At 44.2% G+C, this 17,557-nt stretch overlaps 1 protein-coding gene across 1 annotated transcript in view; it reads right to left on the reverse strand.

The window, feature by feature from the left end:
- Positions 1-553: 553 nt before the first annotated feature.
- COL6A6 (collagen type VI alpha 6 chain) overlaps positions 554-17,557 on the reverse strand; it is a 633,605-nt gene continuing 616,601 nt past the window's right edge. Inside the window, exons 35-37 of the mRNA XM_078663886.1 lie at positions 13,267-13,935; positions 9,417-9,483; positions 554-2,328 (exon numbers count right to left, since the gene is read on the reverse strand). Of these exons, the coding sequence (XP_078520012.1) occupies positions 9,422-9,483; positions 13,267-13,935 (731 nt within the window). The 3' untranslated portion in view covers positions 554-2,328; positions 9,417-9,421. The remainder of the gene's footprint in view (positions 2,329-9,416; positions 9,484-13,266; positions 13,936-17,557) is intronic.

Consider the following 17,557-nt stretch of genomic DNA (forward strand, 5'->3'; position numbering starts at 1 on the left):
TATTTCTTCCCAAAATGAAGGCCTCCAAGTGCCGAATGTGGCGTAAAGGCGCAGGCTGATGTGTGGGGAGCGTTAAACCAGCGGTGTTTTCAGTGGTTCAGCTGTGGAGATAATTTTAAGTGTATCCTCAACCCACTTTCGTGTTCTCGGACAAACCGTGGTAATTTGTGACTTATTCACGTTGAACATGGATGAAAATTGTTTTGGGACACGCATTTGCCCGAGGGCTTGGCCCGACTCTGCAATGCGTCCTCGAAGTGTAAATATATGCCAAAAAGCGACATGCACACATGGGTCTTGGTGCTTGCAAAGAAGATGAGCAAATGACAAAACAAGTGAGTCAACGAAACAAAAGAATTCATATGGTGTTCGAACCGGGGTCTCTAGTTGGCCGGGGTACGTACCCTAGTCCAAGTAGGGACCACCGCTTCCGACAGGGTAGCTTGGCGCAGAGCAGGAAGGCGTAACTTCAGAGTCAATGTGTAAAGTATTTATGCAACACACAGCGGTAGTGACACAATAAACGCACTCACATGAAGACACTACACCAATCCTTATAAAAATATGAGAATCTTTATCAATAGTTTAGGCCTGGTACACAATCCGGTAAATCCAGTTCTTAAGTAAGAGCAAATCACCAGAAGTTCATATATGCCAAGAGCTCTTAAGGTGCACTAATTGCTGATAGTGTTTTTTGGGGGGAGGAAATAATCCTCTAGGTTTTGGCAGTTTTTTAGGCAAACGATTGTGCACTTATCAGTTCAGTCTCAGGTCTGTATTAAAGAAAGCAAATGTGCGCGGGGACTGGATTCCTCCTAGTCCCCCAGATAAGGAGCTATAGTGTGAGGCCACCTTAAGCCTGCGATTGGCAGCCACCCGTTCAGTCCCAGTCAGGCAGACAACATAAAAAAAATTTGTGCAGGGGCTGTCTTTGGCACACAGGACTTCCCACGCTGCATGTTTTAGGTCAAAGTTATCCTGCAGATATTTAAATGGTAGTCCTGTGTTCCCACGCGTCAGGGCGGCCGAAGCGCTGCCTTCGTGATTGGCGTGAGTTGGGGACGTAAGGGAGCCTGAGAAGTGTGCCTAGAAGAGCGCTACATTTGCAAGTTGGCCTGGCGGGTCGGTGTCACTGCTATCTCGAACCCGCCACAGCCGAGGCACAATCTCTGGGGTCAGTTACGCGGGAATTGGGGGGGGTAAAAGACCCGCAGCGGCATAGCGCAGGTCGCTAGGGGTTACCTGGAGTTGGGGCGAGCGGTGCACTGGCGGGAAGCTCCTCCGTCTTCTGGAAATGCGATCATGGCTGCAGCTGCACGAAGGGAGGAGCGGGGCAGCCCTTCCGGTGCTCAGCGCAGTCACACCTCCCGGCTGAGGCTGACGTCCAGCTGGGCGGCTTCTTCCCTTGGCGGCAGGGCGGCCTGGTTAACAGGCAACGCCTGATCTCCTCGTGGCGTCCCGGTCAATTTCAGACTGATTATACACTCTGGGCCAGCGGCGGTGATAAATTACACCGCGGGATATGTTAAAGGGGCCGGGGTGCCAGGGGGAAAAAAAGCACGCACTTCAAAAAATAAATGTAAATCAGGCGGGGAGACGGGGGGTGAACGAGAGAGCGGCAGAGCAGCTCCCCGGGCCGGCAGGAAGGAGCCGCACACGGCGTCTATGCCTGTGTGCACGTGAGGAGGACGCGCGCCCGACAAACACACTGCTAGATGGTGAACGCGCGCACACCATCTGGAATGCATTACACGGCCACCCTGACAGCTCCTAATTATAATTAATGTACTTCTTTGCGCGAGCACGAACGAAAAATGCCCAAAATGGCGGAACAAAACTACATTTACCCTATCACTTCAAGCCTATTAAAACGACAACACAACGAAGACGAATCACTGGCCAGATGACAGAACACGCTAAGGAATGTGTGGAATTTGTCTCGCCAAAGCCCTAGGAGATACTTTTTTTTTTCTTCTTTAACATTAGGATCTCGAAACTCCTCCCACTTTCAGTGGGGAGGAGTCCGAGCCCTAAAAATGAATGTGTCCTCATGTAACGAACTGGTGCAATGTAAAGCGCTTGAATACCCGATACCTTCGGGTCAAGTTCGCGCTATATAAAACTCTGTAAAAAAAAAAAAAAAATTGTATAGCGAGAACCTAGCTGAGATTGCAGAGAGTCAATTAGATGGGACCAAGGCTTGGATTTCCCAAGGCTTCGGGGTGGAGCAGGCTCGCTCGAGGTTGTATGTTCATGTCACATTGATGTACAGTACTGTCCTGCTCCTGTTTTCAAGCACCATTTAGATATGTACTCTGGAGCTTTGACCTGAAATGTAAAAAAAAGATATTGAAATTGACTTGTCCTGGTTTATAGAATCATTGCATTTTTTAGAGCAAGGCCTGCCTAGTGTTTGTAAAATTAATGATGTAAAAAGGAAACAACTGGGGCAGTATTTTTCTCTACGGCAATGGTTTACAACTTTGTGCTTGGCAGCTAACTGGAGCTTAAAGTATGAGACGAGACTGCTATGCGTTATGCACTTTCTTTTCACAATGCATTTTTATGTTTAATCAAACTCATTGTTGTTTCACTGCTTAATATTATAATAAACAAGTAAGATTCACACATAATCTCTTCACTTCTAACACTTACCCTGTTTTCCCCCTCCTTTTTCACGCCATATATCTCTCTTTTCTTACTCACTAATGGCCACCCCACTTTCTACCCCCATCTTTTCATGCAGTATTTATTCATGGGTTCAACATAGCAATGACTGACTTGAATAAAATTGCGCACTTTACGAATCAGACCTGGAAAAAAAACCAGAATTATTGTATATTATCGGAGGTAAGTTTCTCTCTTTCAATTTCTTCTCCTTTCTTAATTTCTTCTTTCTCCTCAACTGCCCCACCTTTCTCTCTCTATCTCTCTCTTCATTTCCCTGTTTTTTGCTCACAACATTCAATTTTTTCTTCCCTTTCCTTCAAATTCTTATTTTCCCATTTCCATCACTTGCTGCATTGTAGGGTCGGTTGAGACAAAACTTGTATATTCTGCTCTGATGGTTACTGAGCTCAGCATCCCACTGCTCTCTGATGAGGAACATCGTTTACAACGAAACTTTTACCATTCACTACCATTACAACGCAGGAATTACAACGAAAGTCGTTACAACGACTTTCGCTGGAGGGCGCTGTTGGATAGGGAATAGTTTAATTTTCTATCCAACACCTTCCCGACTATCCACGGGGACTGGAGTTGGAATAGAAAATGAAACTATTCCACTATTCAGCATCCCCCAACGCAAGTCGTTGTAACGACTTGTGTTGTAATACCTGCGTTGTAAAGGCATGCATGGTAAAAGCATGCATTGAAACGTCATATATCCCTCTCTGATTGTACCAGTCGCCATATTTACCCGCTATTGGTTCGATTGGAATGGTCTTTCATGAAATAAGCAGTTTTGCTGTTACACAGGCCTATCACCATTTCATAAGCACTGGGATAACACTTTGGGATGGCGCATTTTGTCCTTATTTGGAAAACACTCCATATAGTATGCAAGTACATGGTGTAGAATGACTAACTCTTTATGAGAGCATCTGTGTCATCAGTGCCAACCCAAATGTAACAAGTTACTTATTTATGGTAATGCTGTTTCTTGTGGTTACTCTATCTACCACCAGATTTCTCCTTAGCACCGGACTGGATCTTCAAAGGACTTGCAATAGCCGGTAGGGGGCATCAGCGGCTTCCATTGCACCTCAAACCCAACCCAACACGAGGACACGTTGACACACATAATCACCATCCACGCGTGGCAACGCCCTTTTTCTCCTTTTTCCAGACCCTAAAATGTGACTGACAAGATTGATATGCGAATTGGCAGTCAGTAAATCTAATTTTAGATCTTACTGATTTCCGAACGGCTGCAAGGAATCTGCAGGTAGGGAGAATAGAATAGATTAGAATGTACACCAGGGTTCTCCAAAGTCGGTCCTGGAGGGCCAGACCCATGCCAGATTTTTAAGATAACTACATTTATCTAAATGGGGATATGCTAAAAATCTGGCATGGATTCGGCCGCCCAGGACCAACTTTGGAGAACCCTGATATACACCATAGAGGGCATTATTGAAGGAACCTTATTCTTCTGATGGATACTTCTAGTTGCAGATTCCTCACCTTCTGAATCAGTACAAATGAGATCACCCCAAAAGAGGTGTGACAGAGGAGTGAACTTGTATCAGTAAGCCCTGCAGAGCCACATAGGCCCACCCTGTAGACTTCACACCCAATTTAGTAGTGGCCAGTGAAAGTATAGACAGAAGCCCATGCAGAGTCTTGGCAGATATCTAAAATGGGAGCATCCCGAGAACACCCCGAGGGAGAAATGTATTATGAGCCTTATCCCTAGTGAAACGAGAGCCCTAAGACTTTCAGTAAATTCCTTTTTGGGCCAGGCATAAGGCAGTTTGATGCAGAGAACAACATTGGTTCCATTAAGGACCTCCTTTTCTTTCTCCACACCGGTGAAATGAATGAACAGCTGATTACCAATACCGTACTCCTTGGTCCTATCAATTAGGTTTGGGCGTAATTCAGTGAAGTGTGATTACGTGGAATTGCCAGAGAATTTTGAGAGATTATGCTTAATTTTGCAAGAAGAGTAATTCTGTGTTTGGCGCTATTTTTTAGTGTAAAAATGCCTCCTTGCAGCCAAAAATGTGGTGAGAATACATTTTGCACAAACAATATCACTAAATGCAACAGACAATGAATTGCAAGTGTGAGCGGCGGCTCACGCTCGCTAAATGCATTCTTGGGGTAGGATTTTCACCCGACTTACCTCCGGCATATAGCGCTATTTTCTTATCGCAAAATGCCCCCCTTGCATCCAAAATGGGTACAAGAAGATATTTTGCGTTACAAAATATAAGTTAATATAAGTGCTGTTGGGGTAGAATTTTCCCACTAACTTACTCCCAACATCTAGGGCCAGTAAAATTCACCAACCATTTTGGACACTAGGATGCATTTTGCAATAAGTAATAGCACTAAATGCAGCAGAACACAAATAGCTCACATTCGCTAGATGTGTTTTCACTGTAGGATTGTTGTGTCCCAAATTACTCCTAACCATGCCAGAAGTCATAATCTCATTATTACTGGTAATGTCAAAGAGTAATACGGAATAACCTAAATTACTCAGATTACGCCAGCATAATTAAAATTACGCCAGAGCCTAATATCAATAAATAACCAAAAGGCACCCCCTGCAGCTAGTTGATGCAATCTTTCTTTCTGCTTGGATGGATGTGTGGGAAGAAAAGGCGGGAAGCACAATAATAAACTGCTCCAATGGAATGGTGATACCACTTTTAGAAGGAAGGATGCAGTTTGGAGAAGTAATTTGTCTGGGAAAAGAGTTATATACGGAGGAGGAACTGTCCAATGCAGATGGAATGCGCCCCCTGGACTGAATCAGTCAGACGTAGTAAAAGCAGAAACAGCAACCTGGTATATTTAAGTGGAAAAAGATGAGAGGAGTCAAAAAAGGCTCTTCAATTTCTGGCAGTAGTGAATGTGACTGGAGCTGGGGTGACCCCAAGCCCTGTGGGGCACCATAGAGAAGGACACATAGAGGCAGAGGCTCCAAAAATCAGAACGTTGGTTGTCACTTAAGTGTAAGGTATGCTGCTAGATATTCAGTCATCTACTGCTTGCATACAATGATGGGACCTATCTTGGGTGATTCAAATATTATTGCTGGTGAATACAATGATTTGTGTATCATCAGCATAAGACATAAGGCTAAAGCTGAAGGAACAAATAGGACAAATTGAAAAGGGTGTACATATTGTAAAGGATAGGTTTTAGGGAAGAGTCTTGGGGGACCCCGCAAGTGATGGGGAGAGGAGTGGAAGAAAAAGGGGGGGATAAACAGTTGGGTATGGTCAAACAGGAAAGGCTTCAGAGAGGCTAGGGCTTGCTTGTGGATGTCGCTATTCTAGAGGCTAGAGATAAAGATGCAAGACCATACAGAATGCTGCAGAGAGATCATGTAGGATGTCAGAGCCTTCCTAATCCAAGATGGGGCAGATGTTGTTGCAGACTACAAGTAGTGTCATGTTATGTTATGTTATGCAGATTTATGGAGTGCATTATCACCCAGTAGGGTATCCTGGTGTTGAGCTGGTGCGAGTTTAGCCAAAACTATGGCCTAGTGAAACTACTCAAAAAGCCATGTCGTCAGCTTCTTGCAGAATTCAATAAGAGAGGAGGCTCTTATGTGTAGCAGCAGGTCATTGCATGATTTAGGAGTCATGTAGGAGAAGACTCGACTGCTAGATCTGGTTTTCCATATTTGTGGGATGCGGAGGAGTCTGGACGAGCGCTGGTGTCTAGAAGAGTTGTAAAAGCAGATGCGATTGTTGAGGTTTGCTGAGCCAGTGTTATGTAGTGCTTTGAAAGTGTGGGTGAGGAGATTGAAATGTGCTTGTTTGAGCCAGTGGAGCTCCTTTGATGTGGTGTGATGTCAGTGCAGTGTGGGAGTTGAAGGTGATTCAGGCGGTCAAGTCCTGAATGGTCTGCAGCCTAAGGGCGTGTGATGGTAGTCTAGATATTTTTTGGGAGCTATTTGAAAAAAAGATGGTGACAGCATTGACTTAGACAGTCACGTTGAGTTTGCTGTCAATGACTATCCAGAGGTTCTAGGCGGTAGTGGTTGGGGTGGGTGTCATGGCATCTCACAGTAAAGTGCTCATCCCAAAAATCATGATTTCGGTCTTGACGGTGTTCAGCTTCAGACAGTTGTTTTTCATCCAGTGGGCAATTTTAGTCATGCATACTTTATCCTGGTACCGGGCGTCTTCTCTGTGAGAGAGTGTTGCTGGAATAGGAGAGGACATTACTGTCGTGAGAGTGGATGATGCCCAGGGAGGATGCGTGCGGAACTTCGCAGATAGGGTCATGGGTGTTCAAGGTTTAAGTTGCCAGACTGACAGACTAGGTTCTTCCTGTCATGAAGGAGCAGATCCATTGAAGTTGGTCTCCTTGGATTCCAATATCGTGTAGGCATTGGATTAAAATGGTGTGGGACTGCATTATACGCTGCGGAGAGGACCAGGAGGATGAGGGACGCCGTGTCTCCTCCATCCAGAGTAATGCAGATGTCATCGATGGCGGTGATGAGAGCAGTATCTGTGATTTGGTTGGGTTTGAAACCAGACTGCATGGTGTCGGGGAGTTGGTAGTCATTGAGGTATTTGGTGAGGCGTCATTTTATGCTTTCCTCTAAGACCATGACTGGGAAGGGTAGCAGGGAGATCTGTCTGTAGTTGGCCAGTGTTGTAGGGTCCGCAGACGGTTTCCTCAACAATGGGAGAACAATTGTGTCTTTCCAAGCAATTGGAAGGGTGTGGAAGACGTGGAGCCATTCATAATGGATATGAGCATGGCACTGGTTGGTTGCAGTCCTCTAGGGCAGGCGTGGTGGGAGCAGGAGTCTGATAGGGCCCCTTAGTGGAAGGGCTTCAGGGTAGCAACTGTTTCTCCTTGGATAAGATCGGGAGGTTTTTTGCAAGGTTTGCCGGGACTAGTTGCTAGTTAAAGTTGCTGTAAATGGCAGTGGTTTTGTTGCAGAAGAAATGAGAGAGGTTGTTGTAGAGATCCTGTGAGAGGGTGATCAAGTTGGAGTTGGCCCCCGGTGAGGTGAAATCCTTCACAATGGCGAAGATTTCTGTGTTTCTTTTGGTGCTGCCATCAATGCACTCCAGCAGAGGGGTATGTTTGTTGGTTCAGGTAATTTGATAGTAATGTCTCAGAGTGGATTCCAATGTGCTCTTGTCTGCAATTTGCTAGCTCATGCTCCATTTGCACTCCAGTTGTTTGCAGTGGTATTTCATCAATCTGAGTTCCTCCGTGTACCAGCTGGCCTGGGGTCTAGATCTTGTTGTAATGCTGTGATTTAGGGGTCCTAGGGAACCAGAGTTGGAGGGGATCAAATTATTTTAATTCTTTATGGCTCTGGGGAGGCTGTCGCTGTGTTCAGGTCAGTGGGTCTTGAGAGCGGTGTTCCAATCCATGTTAGTGATGATGTTCCAGTTTCGGTGGGCTGGTCTATCAGAGGTGCAAGTGATTTGGAGTGGGACGAAAGTGCTGAAATGAACAAGGGTGCAATCGCAATCTGTACAAGAGACTGGTGTGGGCTTGAAGACTCAGATGTGTTCAAAGTTGGTGGAAACAGATTCCAGGAGGTGTCTAGTGAAGTAGGTACCTCCCTTTAATATTTGGGTGAAGTGGAAGCTTCCAAGGTCTTCGATAAATGCTTTTGAGTTGGAATTAAAATGGTCTTCCAGGTGCAAGTTCAGGTCTTAGGGTAGTATATACCTGCTAGCTTTGAGGGCAAGTAGTGTGACGAAGCCCATGATGGTGTCCGTGAATTTGATGTGCGGTCCCAGTGGTCTGAAGATGAGAGTGCTACTTAGGGTGTAACTGGATGTGACAAGGAGCTGGAACGACCGGAGTTACATGCTGGAGGATGACATGTCCATGGAGGTGGTGCAGCTGAGGGCGAACTTGTCGATGATGATTATTCCACCTCTGGGTTTGTGAACTCTGTCATGCCAGGTGATCTTCTAGCCACAGGGAGCGTGATGTCATGCAATGTCAGGTGCTGATTAGGCACTATCAGAGGCCAATGCAGGTTTCAGCCAGGTTTCCTTGAGGATAAGTAGGCATGGGCCGATATTATGCAGCAGGCCCCTGATCTCTGTGGTGTGTTTGGTGAGTGAGTGGGTGTTGAGGAGCATGCATAGGAAGGAATACAGAGTGTTGTGGGGTGGTTGCAGGACTGAGTGAATGTGAGAGGGTGGGGTGTTGGGTACTGTTGGTGGGGGTGTGGTGAGTTGTGGGATGTGGGTAAGTGCACAACAACTTGTCCTAAGCGCAGCAGAGCACTTCTCTGTGTTGTGTGGTGTGGCAAGGCAGCATCATGTGAAGCAGCAGCGGGGTTTGAGGGCACAGAGGGTAGCAGCGTGGTAGTGATGGCAGGTAAGATGACTAGGGTTCCTGGCACTGGATGTGTCCATGTGCATTTGGCATGTGTTGGGCACACTGACGATGCATTCGCTGCAGATATCCGCAATGGGGCCACCATCAAGTAGGTCCTGGGAGTGGGATGTTCCTAGATTTTTGCCCTTAGCTGGGCCCTCAAGGCAGCACCTTCTTCAATTCAAAATTATTGCTTTTCAACACTTCCTTAAAATACTTAGGGATGTATAACATGCCCCCAAATATTCCTGGACTGGAGAATAGTAAATAAGCCTCCTGGAATATTTGACCACAACACAGCATGACAATAGAAATGTCTAGAATGGAAAAATAAATCATAACTCACAAGTCTTTTTTACCTTTCTCAAGATCTGGCCCTGCCACATTGTGCTCTGAGAATTTCTGGTGGGTATTTGTTGATTCCACCTGCCAATGTAATAACAGTTTGTGAGTTTGCAAATTTTATACATGAGAAAAAACAACAACTGTCATCTATACATTTAGTCCTCATTTTTCACATGGACATTCACAGTAACACACAAGATAACACCCTAAATATTGTAACGCTCCAAAAGCTGAGTATTCCAATCTAACTGCATATTGATATCTGTTGCAAGAATAGGTAATGCACATCTGCTTTTTTGTAGCTCATCTAGCAATTTCCATGTCAACTGTACACTTCTTTGTAGATTGTGAATTTGCTATAACATAAACAGATTTTTAATTGGATAATTCGCAGAACCAAAGGGCGGCCTTATCAGACGTGCCTAAGTGGATAAATGAAAACGTATTAAATAAATATTTTGGGCCAGCAGGTCCCAGAAGATATGCCTTTGGTGCCCCTTGAAGTATTCTCTTGTTATGTCTTACCATTGTTTTTCAGTATTAGAGAGTTCCAGAAAGGTCCTTGAATCATTTGTAAATACTAAGAACTCCCTAAATCCACCTCAAAAAAAATATTTCTTTGTGTAAAAGAAATCTCACCCACTGAAAACTGCAGTGGAATGCTTCATCGTAGCGTTCTTCTTGATAACAACCTTATCCAGTTCATAACTCTTTCAACCTCAACCCTCGAGGGAGCATTGGTGTGATGGGTAGGATCTTGAAATGTAAAATGTTCTACATGGTACCCTTGTCTTAGTTTTTTAATAAATGGTCAGTGTGGTAAGTTTTAAAGCAGGAGGCAATGCATTTGAGATTCTATGAAGGGTACAGTTAAAACAGAAAATAATGAAAGAAATACCTGAGAACAAGAACATATACTCCTCTCATTCAGAAACATTTGTCTAGCTATAGAATGCAGAGAGGTTCTCCCGGATTGGTTTGTACGAATGCTTACAGTGAATGTGACTCCGCAAATGTGGAATCTAGAGATCTGACCTAGTCTTGAGGAAAGCCATGTGACAATTAATTGGCAAAAAAAGAGCTGAAACATATAGACCAAAGTAGATACTCGAGTGATCGAATCTCAGAAAGCATTGAGGAAGTTCTACGTGCTGAACTGATTGGGTTGACCCCCTCTCTGCGGTTGGTAATGTAACATTGTGAAGCTGAATCAACCCAAGTATACTGCTTCTCTACTCCCTCAAATTGATTAGCCTGATTTGTGAGTAGTCTCAAAAATACTACAGCTCATGCATGACAAAAACCTACAGTAAGCTCATCTGTCTCTGAAATCCATTGGACTTCCAGATATTGAGACACTTTTTCAACAGAACAGACCATTTGGAGTAATGCATTAAGTGAATAGATACAAATTCATCATGCAGTACATCTTAACATGATCTATGGCAGTTACAACAGATGTTGTATGGGCTGTGGCCAGAGGAGGGTAATGGCACATATATGGTGTTATTGCTCTTGTGTCCAGACCTTTTAGAAAGACGTTGATGTGACAGTCGCCCTCGTCCAAATGATGAACCAGGTGTTTTCATGTATGGTGATATACATTTCATCTTCCTATTTGCCGCTAGAATTATTAGTGGTGTTTGATGGTTTCATGCATAAGTACCTGTAGATCCATAACACACGGTTTCTATTGAACCCTTTATTGAATAAATCCTCAAGGTGTGACAACCCTCTGGTCTCCTTGATGTGGGCGTCAGTGCCCAGTGTCGTAGTTACTCTAGTTAGAAGTGATCCCAAGGCGTTATGTGGAACAAGGCCATGATCTTTTCAGTTTCTTTTGCCTTGTATTGTTATATGTCTCCCAAGACTGAGTGTCCCACCTCCATTGTGCAGAATTTCTAACTAATATACCAGGGAAAAGTTCTGGTTTGTTTGCTATTGATCTTAGAGGAGAGAACAGTGGTTTAAAACCGTCCTGCCCAGCAGTCAAATAACAATGGTTGAGCAGGGTTGAAATCAACTGAAGGCAGTAACCCAAGTGTTTCCTATATTTACGTGGGAGCCATAGTGCCTGTTGGAGAGGAATGGGGGAACATTTCTGCTGCAAGAACACTCGAAGTTTTGTTGAACAAGATGTAGCCCATTCTAAGGTAGGGAGGATTTGTGCTCCATGGATGTAATTGTCCACATGGGAAAACCTGAGCCATCAACTCCCAACCAATAGGTAGATTGTAGTCATTTTAATTTGTGGCCTTTTCCATCCTCAAAGGAATGCCTCAAGCATCCGATGGATAAATGTAAGAATTCGCTGGGATTCGAAAGAGGGAGCTTCTGCGATATGAAAATAATCCTCTGTAGACCATTTGCTTTTAAGCTCACCATTCTCGCACGCCAGGAGAATTCAAGTGACCCCCTCCTGTAAAGGTCTTTGAAAATTATGTTTAGCAAGCCAGGAAAATTGGTATTGTAGTTATCCTCTGATCTTGTAGGGAGCAGAACACCAAGACAAAGATAAGCCTGACAAACCAGAAGAGGCTGAGTTGTTAAAAAAGAAGGGAGGCCGATTACTGAGTCTTAAGCCCATACTCATTGATTTTCCAGAATTAATTTTAAACCTGGATTTATCAGAAAAGATATCCAACAATCTTAATAGCCCTGGAAGAGATTCTTAAGCCACGGCGAAAAACCAGAAGATGTTGTCAGTAAATATTACGGCTTTGTGATGTTCCATTTGAGTTCTCATTCCACTACTTTGCTCCGAGACTGATTTTTTTGTTCAGGGATTTCAAGGAGAGGGCAAAGAGTGATGGACAAACTTCACAACCTATCTGGTGTGCCAGCTTATGGGAATGGATTAAGATAGTTTGCCATTGTTTCTGCATCTTTAACAGCAGATACCGAAAATGCTATTGACTGAAATTGATCCATTTCCCTTACTCCAGTCTGCTGATAAAGAACTCTTATTCATGCCCAAGTTGAGAAGTAGCAATAGCCATGGACGATGTTTGATTGTGGTAGACACCTATCAACAGAAAGCACTTCCTCTCTAGCACTAAAGCAAAGAGGACATTCTTAAATTTAATAGGAATTGTTATGGTATTAACCTTGCATGGTTATTCATCATGGACAGGATACACATCTCCTTTAGGGTAAGCAAAGTTTGAGGTCTAATCAATTAAAATTAGAAACAGCCCAAGAAGGCCCTTCAAGACAGATAGGCCATTATGTGTTCTTTATACGTGGCTCTAAACTAATTGAACAATCCTTCTTAGCTAGCATTAGCTGGTTGATGGTAGTGGACAGCCACCATAGCAAACATACATCTATTTAACTTTACGAAATTACATTAGCACCTCTACCACAATGCTGTGAAAGCTCTCTGATCCTTGCATTGAGTGTGTTTAGCTACAACTGTGATGATGTCTCTGAAGTTTCTGGCTTTGGGGCGGCCAGCAGCTTCTCTGAAAATTTTGAAAGGTTTTGTTGCTTAAGCAGGTTATTCGGGTACTTTCCCTTTTTAACTGTTTTGTAGCAACTAAGGTCAACCCCTCCTAAGCTCCTTTGAGGGACAGAACAGCATTACCTGATTAATTGAATATTGAAATTAAAGAATTGCAGATTGCATCTACCGCAATGCTGAGACCCTACAGATAAACACTGTGAAACTTTGACTAACCATGAACCGGGATTATGTTAGACCAATAGCTCAATACTGAAACTAAGTATCCAAATTGTATCTCACACCTGGTCTACGGCAAACTGATTGTACCAAATTCTAAGAAGTACAGATGACTACATCGATGTGCACTCATCATGACAATACATGCATTATTCATAGAAGTATGAAATGTAATCACTTACGCCTCAGTGCAATCACAAAGGGTTGAATAAAACCAGATGCGTATTGAAATTCTGGTTTATGAAGTCGTCCAAGCTGAACCAGGTGATGATCCACAGGATGACTGGCTAGTCCTTCCAGTTCAGCCCTATTAAAGTTCGGTCCCATCGACACCACAAATATCGCATAACCCTGGCATTTGGCTTTCAAGGATGCCTCCTTTAGAGTGCGCTTGTCCCAATGGCTCGACTCACCAGCTGATATCACAAAAAGGATCTTGCTCTTTCTTGGATGGGGAGCTTTTGACAACATATTATCAACTGTCCACTGCAGAGTTTGCCCAACAATAGTAGGACCACTGAGCTGCAGGACAGAATCTTGGATATGTCTCTTCATTTGGTTTTTGTTTCCGTGCGATAGTAAATCAAACTCTACATGTGGCTTTCCAGTTCTACTTGTGGTGTTTCCATGGGAAGCAAGCCTCACCAGGGCTACTCGATCCCCCGCAACTGATGTTGTTGGCTGCTTGGCAATGTCAAAGTTATCAATCAACGTAATAAGGAGATCTTTGGCTGTCAACCACTGGTCCTCTACCACATTCTGGAAACTGTCCAAAAGGAACACAACGTCGGTACCTAACTTCGGTGGCGGGTCAATATCCTGCTGGCACGAGGGGTCCGGTTTACATCTGTCTACAAAACATGACAGAGATACATTGTTATTGTGTCCAGGCAAATACTATAAATTAGATCACAGTAAAAATAAGCATTTAGCACAGATACATACATACTTTAGGGAACACTTATAACGTTAAAGTAACAGCCCTGCACCACTCTCCAAACTCCAGCTTGCCCTCCAATCACTCAGTGCCTCCTTGCATCCTAGATACATACATAAGCTCCTCCAGATCAAACTAAAAACTATTTCCTTGACTACTTTTGTAAGTTAGACCTATAGCCAAGCATTGGGCGAGCTGGTGAATAGGGTCTCTGTCATTGCCTTGTTGTGTGGTGCCATTTCAGATGTTCAGAATGGCCACTATCAGAAATCTGATGGTAAAGCTGACTGAACATCACAAACCTGCAGGGCCACTCACCCTATCAACAACTGTCCTAAACACACATGTACGCCTGTCAAGCAATGAGTATGTCAAGCATTCTAGAAGACTTGTAAGAAATTTGGAGCATCTCTGTGGTCTCAGCCATCAAACCCCTAAAACATTCACCCGCAACTCATTGAAGCTGACTCATTCAATTAACACACAAACAAGGCTATACACTGTATGGAAAGCAATGTGATGTCATACCATTGGCAACATATGCTGTGCACAAGCCAATAACACAACATTTCTGCATCTGCTAAGCTTTCTTCTTCTTTGTTCTGTACTTTTTCTGTTATCAATCTCCTCACCAGCACCCACACCTCTTGTCAGCCTTGCCTTTAGTTGCCTCGCTGACTCTTGCTCTCCCTGCATTTCCCTTGTACCGCTATCGTCTTTACTTCTCTTCCTCACCATGGTTTTGAGTTTTCGCATGAATTAGAGGTGCCAACATCTGGTATGGAAGGTGTTATTGGGACCCAATTTTTGTACCTGTTCACGAACATTCCGATCCCTGTGACTAACAGTTTATTCGCCACTATGAGGCGCCTCATGCTACATTCCCTTATGATTGTGGAGGTGTTGGTGTGCCAGGTCTGCAGTTATACTTATTGGTGGCTCAGTGCCAATTTCCACACCACTGGTATCATGCAGATGTTCAATTACCTTACGCGTAATCCGAAAGGGACCAAGCCAGAAGCATCCAGCTCTCCTCTATCCTCCCATTAGGCACACCGAGGGACCCTTCTGACATACACACCAAATCCACTACTAGTTATGCATGGGGAAAAGTCTGCTGTTTCTTCAGAAGGGGCTTACTTTTTTCTCCTGCCATCCTACTGACACACAACCTCTGACTTCCTCCCATGACAGAAATACTGGTACAGCATACATTAATTGCCCTCCAACTACACCCAATGGGGGTCCTATTTCCAGACGGCCATCTCATCATCCACTCCGACACTGCCTACTTTAGGGATGCCATGCATAAGACCACTTCATATTCAGATAACTTCACAATATTCTGCTTGATAGGCTACCGTCTTTCCCAGTGGATGACTTTCCTCCATTGACCTTAGTAAACACCTCTGCAGTGGGATGAGACTGGTCTCCAGGCTCTACCAAATCTGCGTTACATTGAAGTCGGACTGCACCAGGGGGGCCAGGTAAGCATCGGAGCGTGACCTGGGGAGCCCGATACCTGAAAAGACCTTACGGCTTACGCTATTGTTGTACCCAAACAAAGCTCTTAACCTGCAACTACTTGCGTAAGCTTCTGCATTACAAATTCCTCCACTGCGCATACACTACTTCTTGTGGCCTAGCTGGAACTGACCCTGCACAATAGCATCACTGCCCTAAGTGCCAGGCTGAAAACCCCAATTTCATGCACTTTGCTTGGATGTGCCCATTTAGCCAAGCATATTGGATGAAAATCCTCACCCTTGATTCGAAATACCCTTACACCTGACCCCCTACCGGCTTTACTAGGCTACATCAAGGGTATTCCTCCAAGTACACGCAGATTCACTGCCATTGAGATGTTACTCGTAAAAAGATGGCTGGCAATATGCCGGGGTAATAGACACTGTCCCACTGACGTTGACTGGTTAATAGACATGACACTACGAGCGAAGTGTATGCCACGCTGCAGCCCCCCACATCATGACCTAAAGATATATGGCAACAGCTGCATGATTACCTATTGACATTGGACTCTGGTGTTTCCTATTAAGATAATATGAGACTGTGTGTGTTGTACATCGTGGTTTTGCACGTTGGGCGGTGTTAAAAACCATATTGCAGACCGCTATAGATCCACAATCTGACCACTCAGATGTGCCTAATGTCTTCCTATGTACCTACTCGATGCAATTACAAGCCTATGTTTTCTTTTTATTGCAATTTTCCGTTGTTTATGCCTGACCAGTGACATTCCATCTCTACTGGATTTATGTATGCTTGTTATGTTAATGTTCTTGACTTTTAAAAATGAAAAATAAAAATTTCTTTTTTAAAGGTGGCGTTGGCACAATTATCTTGATTGGTTAAAGTGAACATAAACAGACAAGGGAGAGAGTGTTGGTGCCTTTACAACTAAGTCTCTCTTTGAGGCTCCAGAGCCCTAAATGCTGCCCAGCATTCAGCCTGCACAGGAATGTATCACAAATCCTTCTACATTTTGGTACAATTTTTCTGCTGTTCCTCTATGAAATGTTCACATTTATCTGACACCTCACAGTCACTCATTCTCTCACTCATATTCTGAGGCATTATGGTCATCCTATATTCCTCCAAAATCACCCCTTCACCATTGACATAAATGTCTCACTGCTCATCCTTTCACTTACTTAAGCCCTTAACACTGATGCCCTATGTAGGAGCACATGGCAATGGTGCAAAATAATGGCAGAGTGAAGACGGTTACCATGGGCAAATAATATCCATTGGAGCTTAACTTCAACCTGAGAAAGTCTACAATTTCCACAGCAACCACCCTTGCAAGGTCCCTGGCGTGGCTCAGTGTTCCTAACAGACTGAGTCCACCATATCTTAAGCGTGTCCCCTGTCCCATCCAGCAAGCTGCTCTAAGGGACTTTTGCATTCGAAGGCTTTGGAGGCTTGAAGATGGAAGATGGAGAGAACCCCTTTTTGGTCAAGGCCAGAGGCCTAGTCCAATCCAACCTCGTGTTTACTGGACATTCATGTTGCAGGGCTTTGGAAGGGACCACCACACATAGCTCATGGCTGTGTTTTAAAAGTAGGCAATTGATAGTTTTTGGTAGTTTTTAAAACTTGTAGCATTGCCTTCTTATAAACATTTCCAGCTATATGATAAAATTGAGACAACTGACCAGAATGGGATAAACCTCCTAATATGAGGATTCAAACGCCACCAATTAGAGAACAGCACTAACTGTTAGCAACCAAACTTCCCACCTGTTCTGCACCAGCTTGGTGGATACCTCTAGGGGGAGATCACAATGTGGCTTATCTCTCTAGAAAACACCAAAATTAAATACACAGGAGGCCCTTATGCTGAGGTTCCAGGGAAGGCATGGCTTGGCAGTTCGGGCTGGACTGTTCCCATGAGGCACAGGGTCAGACTGATTTGCATATGACCATGTCTGAACTGGGGTGGCAGAGTGGGCTAAAGAACGGTGATGGATTAAACCCAGATCTGTTGACTGGGTGTGAGTGTTTGATTGATTCAG

This window comes from Lissotriton helveticus, chromosome 10 (assembly GCF_964261635.1).
Source record: "Lissotriton helveticus chromosome 10, aLisHel1.1, whole genome shotgun sequence".
NCBI lineage: Eukaryota > Metazoa > Chordata > Amphibia > Caudata > Salamandridae > Lissotriton > Lissotriton helveticus.